We start from the raw sequence: 11,860 nt of genomic DNA, 5'->3' as shown, positions 1-11,860 counted from the left end.
AAGCACTAACCAGAGACAACTAAATCAACTAACCCCAGAGATTATCAGATGGCGAAAAGTAAATGTAAGAATCTTACTAACAGAAACCAAGACCACTTACCATCACCAGAAGCCAGCACTCCCACCTCGCCCAGTCCAGGGCACCCCAACACACCCGAAAAGCTAGACCTGGATCTAAAAGAATATCTCATGATGATGGTAGAGGACATCAAGAAGGACTTTAATAACTCACTCAAAGAAATACAGGAGAACACTGCTAAACTGGTAGAAGATCTTAAAGAGGAAGCACAAAAATCCCTTAAAGAATTACAGGAAAACACGACCAAACAGGTGATGGAATTGAATAAAACCATCCAAGACCTAAAAAGGGAAGTAGACAAAATAAAGAAAACCCAAAGTGAGGCAACGCTGGAGATAGAAACCCTAGGAAAGAGATCTGGAACCATAGATGCGAGCATCAGCAACAGAATACAAGAAATGGAAGAGAGAATCTCAGGTGCAGAAGATTCCATAGAGAACATCAGCACAACAATCAAAGAAAATGGAAAATGCAAAAAGATCCTAACTCAAAACATCCAGGAAATCCAGGACACAATGAGAAGACCAAACCTACGGAAATAGGAGTAGATGAGAATGAAGATTTTCAACTCAAAGGACGGGCAAATATCTTCAAAAAATTATAGAAGAAAACTTCCCAAACCTAAAGAAAGAGATGCCCATGAACATACAAGAAGCCTACAGAACTCCAAATAGACTGGACCAGAAAAGAAATTCCTCCTGACACCTAATAATCAGAACAACAAACGCACTAAATAAAGATAGAATATTAAAAGCAGTAAGGGAAAAGAGTCAAGTGATATATAAAGGCAAGCCTATCAGAATTACACCAGATTTTTTAACCAGAGACTATGAAAGCCAGAAGAGCCTGGACAGATGTTATACAGACACTAAGAGAACCCAAATGCCAACCCAGGATACTATACCCAGCCAAACTTTCAATAACTTTAGATGGAGAAACAAAAGTATTCCATGACAGAACCAAATTCACACATTATCTTTCCACTAATCCAGCCCTTCAAAGGATAATAACAGAAAAAAAAAACAATACAAGGATGGAAACCACGTCCTAGAAAAAGCAAGAAGGTAATCCCTCAACAAACCTAAAACAAGACAGCCACAAGAACAGAATGCCAACTCTAACAACAAAAATAATAGGAAGCAGCAATTACTTTTCCTTAATATCTCTTAATATCAATGGACTCAACTCCCCAATAAAAAGACATAGACTAATAGACTGGCTAAACAAACAGGACCCAACATTTTGCTGCTTACAGGAAACCCATATCAGAGAAAAAGATAGACACTACTTCAGAGAGAAGGGCTGGAAAACAATTTTCCAAGCAAATGGTCTGAAGAAACAAGCTGGAGTAGCCATTCTAATATCGAATAAAATCGACTTCCAACCAAAGGTCATCAAAAAAGACAAGGAGGGGCACTTCATACTCATCAAAGGTAAAATCTTCCAAGAGGAACTCTCAATTCTGAATATCTATGCTCCAAATACAAGGGAAGCCACATTCATTAAAGAAACTTTAGTAAAGCTTAAAGCATACATTGCACCTCACACAATAATAGTGGGGGACTGCAACACACCACTTTCTCCAATGGACAGATCATGGAAACAGAAACTAAACAGGGTCACAGTGAAACTAACAGAAGTTATGAAACAAATGGATCTAACAGATATCTTTAGAACATTTTATCCTAAAGCAAAAGGATATACCTTCTTCTCAGCAACTCATGGTATCTTCTCCAGAATTGACCACATAATTGGACACAAAACAAGCCTCAACAGATACAAAAATATTGAAATAGTCCCATGCATCCTATCAGATCACCTTGGACTAAGGCTGATCTTCAATAACAAAATAAATAATAGAAAGCCAACATTCATGTCGAAACTAATCAACACTCTCCTCAATGATAACTTGGTCAAGGAAGGAATAAAGAAAGAAATTAAGGACTTTTTTGGAGTTTAATGAAAATGAAGCCACAACATACCCAAACTTATCAGACACAATGAAAGCATTTCTAAGAGGGAAACTCATAGCTCTGAGTGCCTCCAAAAATAAACTAGAGAGAACACACATTAGCAGCTTGACAACACACCTAAAAGCTCTAGAACAAAAGGAAGCAAATTCACCCAAGAGGAGTAGACAGCAGGAAATAATCAAATTCAGGGTCAAATTCAACCAAGTGGAAACAAGAAGAACTAATCAAAGAATCAGCCAAACGAGGAGCCGGTTCTTTGAGAAAATCAACAAGATAGACAAACCCTCAGCCAGACTCACTAGAAGGCACAGGGAAAGCATTCTAATTAAAAAAAAAATCAGAAATGAAAAGGGAGACATTACAACAGATCCTGAAGAAATCCAAAAAACCATGAGATCCTTCTACAAAAGGCTATACTCAACAAAACTGGAGAACCTGGATGAAATGGACAAATTTCTAGACAGATACCAGGTACCAAAGTTAAATCAAGATCAAGTTAATGATCTAAACAGTCCTATATCCCCTAAAGAAATAGAAGCGGTCATTAATAGTCTCCCAGCCAAAAAAAGCCCAGGACCAGATGGGTTTAGTGCAGAGTTCTATCAGACCTTCAAAGAAGATCTAATCCCAGTTCTTCACAAACTATTCCACAAAATAGAAGTAGAAGGTACTCTACCCAACTCATTCTATGAAGCCACAATTACTCTGATACCTAAACCACAAAAAGACCCAACAAAGGTAGAGAACTTCAGACCAATTTCCCTTATGAATATCGATGCAAAAATCCTCAATAAAGTTCTTGCTAACCGAATCCTAGAACACATCAAAACAATCATCCATCCTGACCAAATAGTTTACATTCCAGGGATGCAGGGATAGTTAAATACAGGGAAATCTATCAACATAATCCATTATATAAACAAACTCAAAGACAAAAACCACATGATCATCTCGTTAGATGCGGAGAAAGCATTTAAGAAAATCCAACACCCATTCATGATAAAAGTCTTGGAAAGATCAGGAATTCAAGGCCCATACCTAAACATGATAAAACAAAACAAAACAAAACAAAACAATCTACAGCAAACCAGTAGCCAACATCAAAGTAAATGGTGAGAAGCTGGAAGCTTGTAGAGTCTACCAGCAGAAGAAAGACAGGGCATCAAGTGGAGGGATGGAGTTGCCATTCAAAACTCTGACCCAGAATTGTTCCTCTTTAAAAGAACTCCATGAACAAAACTGGAGAAGAGACTGAAGGAGTGAATGCCCAGTGACCAACCTAAATTGGGATGCATCTCAAGGGGAGGCTGTAGGATGTGGCACTATTACTGATGTCTCCTTACAGACAGGAGCTTTGCATAGCTGCCCTCTCAGAGGCCCAATATGCAGCTGACTGAGACAGATGCAGATACTTACAATCAATGGCTGAAGTCAGGGACCCCTGTGGTTTAATTAGAGAAAGGCTGGAAGAAGCTGAGAAGGGTGACCCCATAGGAAGATCAGCCATCTTAACTAAACTGGACCCCTGAGATCTCTCAGACACTGAATCACCAACCAGGCAGCATACAGGAGCTGATCTGAGGCCTTTGGTCTGACCTCACTGAGAGAAAAGACACGTAACTCTCAAAAGACTTGAAGTCCCAGGGAGTGAGGAGGCCTGTTGTGGTCGGATGAGGTGGAGACATCCTCTTGGAGATGGAGGAGGAGGAATGGGACCAGGAACTATTGGAGGGCAGACTAGGAATGGGAAAACAACTGAACTGTAAAATAAAGCAAACATAATTTAAAAAAGAAAAATAAGAATTCAAGGCTTAGACCCAGTTCTTTTAATAGCTACTATTACAAACTGTTTAGGATGATTAAGTAATACAAGTTAATAGTCAGAGAGTACACCTGAAGGTTATGTTAGATTCTGATTTACTTATAAGGTGTTTTCAAGATTATTTAAATATTAAATAATAAAGAATAATCAATGTTTAACAACTCAGTTATATTATATATGCACAATCTTCAAAAGCATCAGAGATCCATAAAATATGACACTTAAAAACATTTCATTATTAATAGATCATTTGACTAGGAAACATATCTGTTCTTGACAGTACATCTATCCCACTTCAAGGAAGGAGATGAGCATGTGGAATTGCTGCAATTGTGACAAGCAACTGGGAAAGAAATGGCATAATTTATCCACAGACAGAATGCTATCCAGAAAGGACAAATGGATGCACAATAGTCAACTTTTAAGTTCTGCCAAACATGGTAATCTAGTCCTTCATAATTTCTGCTTCACTTAAGGTCTCTCAGATAGTTATGTGCAGAACTAAAGGCAGATGTTCCAATATAATAAGGAATATTGGGGCATGCCCAGGCAATCAGCTGTCTCTACAAATTATATAAGTTTTGAAATCTATGTCTTTGTGCTTCCTTCTCAAATCTCTGACAGAGCTGAGGATTAGTTATAGTCTCAAAATTTAACTTAAATTGTTTAACATTAAAGAAGATGTTCTAGATTTGAAGGAATACTTTTCAGATAGTAATACAAGTTAAAATCAAGCATGATTTAGGTACAGAATTGTATGTCTTCATGTTAGGGTAGATGATAGAATACTTTATCTAAATTGCTAAGTATAATGGACTGGGTGTTATAAATGTATACCATACCTTACAATTTACATAATTGTTATAATTGTGTTCAATGTATATCTGAGAAAAGAAAAGAGCTTTTTAATTGGACAAAAGAGGAAAATGTAGCTGCTTGTATTCTAAAGCTAGTTTGGGTCCACCAAAACTGTTTGTAAGAAAGACTGCATTTAGCTTCTGGGAACCAGTGTCCAGTTAATTCTGATTGGTAAATAAAGATGTCAGCAGCCAAGAGTTGGGGAGGAGAGAGATAGGCAAGGTTTAGGTTTTCTGAGCACAGGACCAGGAGGAAGGAGAAGAGGGAGAGAGCAGCCATGCCTTAGGAGAGTGTGAAGGGAAGAGAGAAGACTGGAGCCATGGAAGAACATACAGAAGGGAGAAGAAAAGCCACCATGTAAAGAGGTTAAGAGAACATGGCTCAGAGAGCTGCTCATTTGGATCAAGAGTAGCCAAGATGGGACATAGAAATTTGTAAGTACAGATCTTTCACTTCCTTAGTTAGAGTCACACCGAGGTATTTTATATTATTAGTGAGGTAATCCAATCACAAAAGAAGTCACTTGATATGCACTCACTGATAAGTGGATATTAGCCCAGAAACATAGAGCACCCAAGATACAATTTGCAAAACACAAGAAAATCAAGAAGAAGGAAGACCAAAGTGTGGATACTTCATTCCTCCTTAGAATAGGAAACAAAATATCCATGAAAGGAGTTACAGAGACAAAGTTTGGAGCTAATACGAAAGGATGGACCATCCAGAGACTACCCCACCCGGGGATCCATCCCATAATCAGCCATCAAACCCAGACACTATTGCATATGCCAGTAAGGTTTTGCTGAAAGAACCCTGATATAGCTGTCTTTTGTGAGGCTATGCCAGTACCTGACAAATACAGAAGTGGATGCTCACAGTTATCTATAGGATGGAACATGGGGCCCCCAATGGAGGAGCTAGAGAAAGTACCCAAGGAGCTGAAGGGGTCTGAAACCCTATAGGTGGAACAACAATATGAACTAACCAGTACCCCCAGAGCTTGTGTCTCCAGCTGCATATGTAGCAGAAGATGGCCTAGTTGGCCATCATTAGGAAGAGAGGCCCCTTGGTCTTGCAAATTTTATATGCCTCAGTACAGGGTAATGCCAGGGCCAAGAAGTGAGAGTGGGTGGGTAGGTAGGGGAGCAGGGCGGGGGGGGGGTATAGGGAACTTTCAGGATAGCATTTGAAATGTAAATAAAGAAAATATCTAATAAAGAAAAAAGAGGGATGTTGAACATTTCTTTAGGTGCTTCTTAGCCATTTGGTATTCCTCAGTTGAGAGTTCTTTGTTTAGCTCTATACCCCACATTTTAATGATGTTATTTGATGACTTTTAGTCATTAATAATCAGAAAATGCCTGATAATGTGGGCTGTTTCACAGTTATACTTTTCCCTCCCCCCTCCCCCTAAGTGGGATCCAGTCAGCAGAAGTCATGCAGATTTACCTGAACAGGAAATGCATATGCATCTTTTCATCATTTTTGGTTTATTTTTTGTTACTGCTATTTATGTATTAGGTTTGTTGTTGTTGTTTTTAAAATTTCTACATTCTATTAAGTGTAGCAAATAGAGATCAGTGACTAAAATTGTTTTCCACTAGAGATGTCTGAGGTTAAATTGGTCCCAGAAAGGTCCTGAGTAATTCTTACATATTTAATGACTTCTACAGGATCTGGACTCCTCTGGGATATAGGGCACATAAGGCATAGGATGGCAACAGGGTGATGTGGGTAGGGATGGTACAGATAGATGATGAATACAGAGGCTGCTGTTCCTGTGTCTGCAAATAAAATGAAGGTGAGCAGGGTCATGAACCAGAAACTGACTCAGCATCAGATAAGCTGGGTACAATCAGGAAAATAAGCAGGTGTCTTGCTGTCAATTGGAATTTCTGTGTTATGCAGGATAGTCTTCCAAGTATTATAACTTTCCTTTTTCCTCTTCCCCAAGATTTCCCCATACTATGCTAGTATTTGCTTCATGTTCATCATGTATGCCATTCATATTGATATATTCTTTCAGATTAGTCATTGTTTCGGGTTTTTTCTCTCTCCATTTCAGCACAGGAGCAGCCCTGTGAGGTAGAGTTCAGTGCTCTGTTGATGAATGGTTGTTACTATACAATCACCTGTGGTCTTAGCAATCTTTGTACAATGTGCTTCCCAAGGTAATTATTAATTTTATTTATACACCTTCACAAATATTTGTTTCACTGATAATATATATGAAAATAGCAAGGTATATAGCAAGGTATAAGTTTTTTTTTAATATTTGGTGCACATGCATATAAGTTTGGAATCTGGAACAGCACTAAGATTGGTTAAGAACTTTTTATTGTATATTTACATAAACACCTAGATGATATAATGTTATTCTCAATGGAATACACTTACATTGAGAATGACATTAGTATCATTTTCATACTCTGTCTAATTTGAGGACCATGTGTTAAAGAAGTTTCTGAAGTCCATTGATCCATCATTGGTAACAGTTGCTAGTGATTTCTTTGGAATTTGATGTTTTAAAACTTGCTTCCATAAAAAAAAAAAAGAAAAAAAAAAGATACCTTTAGGTTACAGAGAAGGAGAAACTTGGGTATTGTTTCATCTGTCTGCCATCCCAGTGCTCAGAAATCAGAGGAAGACACGGTACATGTTTTAGTCCATTCTGGAATATAGGAGAGCATCTTAAATGGTAAATGATTTTTTTTTCTACATGGTTTCCCTTTTGTAATGCTAATCCACAATATTTAATTCTGCAAACTCTGATGTCAGCTGCATTAAACAAGTCTATTTTTTAAGGTGCAAGCAGTCAGGCTAGGTTGTAGCATTTCACAAAGTGTTGCTTGGATCACTTGAAGTTTCTCCTGTTTTGTAAGCTTTAAGAAGTGCAATAGATTAATTAGCTAGGGATGTCCAAACTACAAAATTACACATGTGTGTATCTGAATGTGTGTATGAGTGTATATAAATTTGAGTGTGTGTGTGTGTGTGTGTGTGTGTGTGTGTGTGTGTGTGATGTTACCCTGTCATGTCACTAAGATACAGACTGCATTATTAGAAACTGATAAGGGGAACATTTGAAGAACTGCCGAGAATATTGGAGTCCCTGATAAGAGTGGACATTATTTAATTAGACTTGTATCTAAGGCAGAAGATGTAACATTTTTCTACACTTAAATATCCTTTGCCCACAATTCCTTCATCTGAATGCATGAAGCTCATCATCTGTTGAAGTGTTAGTTACCTTTGTTAAAGTATAGATTTTAATGACATTTATAGACTATTTGCATAGCAAGTAGAATTTTTCCAAATCACAACCAGTGTTTAACCCACTTGATGCATAAATTCACGATCACATACAGCATAGTCACCTGAGGAATAACGCAAGTAAAAATTTTAAGGTAGGTTGTTGCTTCTTTTTCATAATTTGTAAATATTTTCATCCTATCTGTGTTTTAAGTATCAATGATATTTTGTGGATTAAAACATATGGATATTATTTGCACACTAACACTGCAAAAATACAATGTTAATCTCTAATTCAGACTTTCTATTTAAACGGGAGTTTTTCTAACTTTGAAGTTAAAGAAATCTGTATTAGCTTGAGCAGTAGTTAACAAACATCCACTGGCTAGATTTATGCCTCATGACTATAATTGGCCCTAGTTGCAGATCAAGAATGATTGTAAAGAGCCAAGCAGAATGAAGGCATATGAGTTCCTTCCTGCATATTGTTTACAGTTGATGGGAAGATCCCTTAACACAGTGATCAAAGTTTTAATTGGGTGGGATAGTAGAGGTTACTAGAGAACATGGCTGAATGTCTCACTTAGTGTAGAGAGAGAAAATAAATTTAACTGAGCATGTGATAAACAATAAGCCTGGAATAGAAGTGAGGATGAACCTGATGAATGGAAAACAGAAAGCAAGAAAATAAAAGGCAAGAGAAGAAGGGAGGAGCAACTTAAAATGTGGGGCATGAAGATATTTACCACAGCATTGAATGAGGAGAGAAAAGCATGTGGAAGTGTGTCATATATACCATTGGCACCAATAAGATAATGAAAGATCATCTGTGTGCCTGATAGATAGGAGCTTTGTCATTATCCTCAGAATAACAGAGGTAATTTGAAACATAAATCAGAAGAGATAGGAAGGTACTCCTCTGTTAGAATGTGACAGTGTAAATGATGCAAGTTTAAGGAGAAGAGAAGGGCCTGGAGACATGAGAACATAAACATGACTGAATCTGCTTCTGTATTGTAGTAAAGACAAGATGTGGTCCTAATATATTGATATAAGCTTACAACAAGGAATGGATGGAATAAGAGAAGAATGGAAAAGAGACTCTGGGTAATTTATCCCAACAGTTAAAGGTAATAAAAAATAAATGGATCTAAATTCATAGATTTCTGCCAAAATCTGAATTTATTTTACTGTATTATGGGCTACTGAAAAGATATGAGAACATGGAATGCTTTGGAAGACATTAAACTGAAGACCATGAACTTAACATGGGCCTTTTGATCTTCTGATGCCTATCACATATGCAGTGGACAGAAGATGATTACTTGAAAGCAGAGCAGAAATATGTTACAGGGTTTGAGTTTGAAGTGGCAACATAACACATTGAAGCATGAGAGATTTTCTTTAAATTTATAAAAAAATATGATGTTAAAGTTTGTAAAAAATTCTTCATAAACATCAATATAAAAATGACAGAACAAATTACAAATGAACAATCTAGTTACACAGGATAAGCAAGAAGTAGGAGAGTAAAACATTCATATCTTAGTAGACATGGAATGGAACTGTCTATAAATGGATGAGAGATAAAAACCTGCAAAAGGTAGTTGGAGGAAAATCATTAATGATTGTAATGTTTACAGACATTAAGAATTTGAGATTATAATTAAAATTATGACTCACATCTATTGTGTTAGAATATATATCTTAGCTACATATTTATTTTATATTTTAAGAAATTCTGATATTTTCTCATTAGGATAGTGGAGAAGAAGAATGAAAATGAACAACAAAACTGTCATCACCCAGTTTCTCCTCCTGGGACTGCCCATTTCCCTAGAGTACAAACACCTGTTCTATGCCCTGTTTCTGGCCATGTACCTCACCACTGTCCTGGGAAACCTGCTAATAATTGTCCTCATTAAACTGGACTCCCATCTCCACACACCAATGTACTTGTTTCTCAGCAACCTCTCCTTCTCTGACCTCTGCTTTTCCTCTGTCACAATGCCCAAAATGCTGCATAATATGCAGAGCCAGGACCCATCCATCCCCTATGGAGGGTGCCTGGCACAAATATACTTCCTTATGGCTTTTGGAGATATGGAGAGCTTTCTTCTTGTGGTCATGGCTTATGACCGCTATGTGGCCATCTGCTTCCCTCTGCATTACACCAGCATCATGAGCCCCAAGCTCTGTACTTGTCTAATGCTGCTACTGTGGATACTGACGACATCACATGCCATGATGCACACCCTGCTTGCAGCAAGATTGTCTTTTTGTGAGAACAATGTGATCCTCAACTTTTTCTGTGACCTATTTGCTGTCCTAAAGCTGTCCTGCTCAGACACTTATATTAATGATTTGATGATACTTATTTTTGGAGGACTCATCTTTATTATTCCATTCCTCCTAATTGTTATATCCTATGCAAGGATCATCTCCTCCATTCTTAAAGTTCCATCTACTCAAGGCATATACAAGGTATTCTCCACCTGTGGTTCCCATCTGTCTGTGGTATCTTTGTTCTATGGGACAATTATTGGTCTCTACTTATGTCCATCAGGTAATAATTCCACTGTAAAAGAAATTGCTATGGCCATGATGTATACAGTGGTGACTCCAATGCTGAACCCCTTCATCTATAGCCTGAGGAACAGAGACATGAAGAAGGCCCTAATAAGAGTCATCTGTAGTAAGAAAATCTCTCTTTAGTGGCAGCAGTTAGGATTATCATCTAATTTTATGTAATAAATGTATTGGTACTAATATTTTTATCAGATATTGTCTCTCACCATAGGCCCTACAAGGAAGGGCATGTTACTTAACTGTTCAGTACATGAAAAAGAAGAAGTTTAGTGCAGTAGTCAATGTGGGAATAATTGTCTTTAATATCTAGCTACAACTTCACCTTTACCTTCCATAAACAATCCTGGAAATGCATAGTGGGTGAAGTACTGTCTAATATGATCTCTGTTACTCTTAAGTTACTGCAACATTTTATAACTTTACCCTCACTTTCATGTTCACTGATATTTCAGTTAAAAATCATTTAAGTAATGGATTTACCTTACTCAATAACAAATACCTCCACCTCCCAACTTACTTCTCTAGGCTTTTTAATACTGAATTCGATATAATTTTTGCTCTTAGCTTTTCTGTAATTCTTTTCCAATTTATGTTACCCTTTGTCACTAGTCTAGACCCTGAACAAATCAGGCAGAATTGTTTTGTATAATAGTATCACTTTTATAATTTTTACCCTAACATTTGAAATTTATTATTAACCAGTTTCCTTTCAATTGAATTTACTTCTACAAGATGAGGGGAAGAAGAACAAATTCTAGAGCTGGTAATGCTTCACATATGTCTCATATTTTACTCTGTAAACCATCCATTTAAAGTAGATGGATTTGTTTATCCTTGTGATACACTTAAGGAGGTAGAGAAGGTTCTGTTCCACAGCCTGAAGAATCTGAGGCATAGTGAGTGACTTCCCATTTCACAGGGAGGGGCAATGAGTGAGCATGTATGAGATCCTAGACCTATTACACTCTTTTGTCTTATTTCTGTACGACAAAAACATCTTCAATTTTTATATTCATTACTTTACTGTGGCATGGAATAACTTGGTCCATTTTTTTCTCAGTTGTCCTTGGTAGGTGATGACACATAAATCCAGGCTTTTATACTCTGCTGTCCCAACACACACATCATTTCCATGGTAAGCCAATCTTGCCTCTAGGGCTTCTCGTTGCCTGGGGAACATCTCCAGTTGAGCCTGTGTGTGATGGTCAATAGAAACAGAGATACATTGAGCACTTTATGTTCTCAAACAGTCTTTTTCATTCTTTCAATTGTTTCTTCATTATTATT

At 37.3% G+C, this 11,860-nt stretch overlaps 1 protein-coding gene across 1 annotated transcript; it reads left to right on the top strand.

The window, feature by feature from the left end:
• Positions 1-9,760: 9,760 nt before the first annotated feature.
• On the top strand, positions 9,761-10,699 carry Olfr393 (olfactory receptor 393). The gene has a single exon (NM_147008.2). It carries the CDS (start codon positions 9,761-9,763, stop codon positions 10,697-10,699), a length of 939 nt encoding a protein of 312 aa, NP_667219.1.
• Positions 10,700-11,860: the final 1,161 nt, after the last annotated feature.

Source organism: Mus musculus, chromosome 11 (genome assembly GCF_000001635.26).
Source record: "Mus musculus strain C57BL/6J chromosome 11, GRCm38.p6 C57BL/6J".
NCBI classification, from domain to species: Eukaryota; Metazoa; Chordata; class Mammalia; order Rodentia; family Muridae; genus Mus; species Mus musculus.
This window is presented reverse-complemented; position numbering and strand designations above follow the sequence as displayed.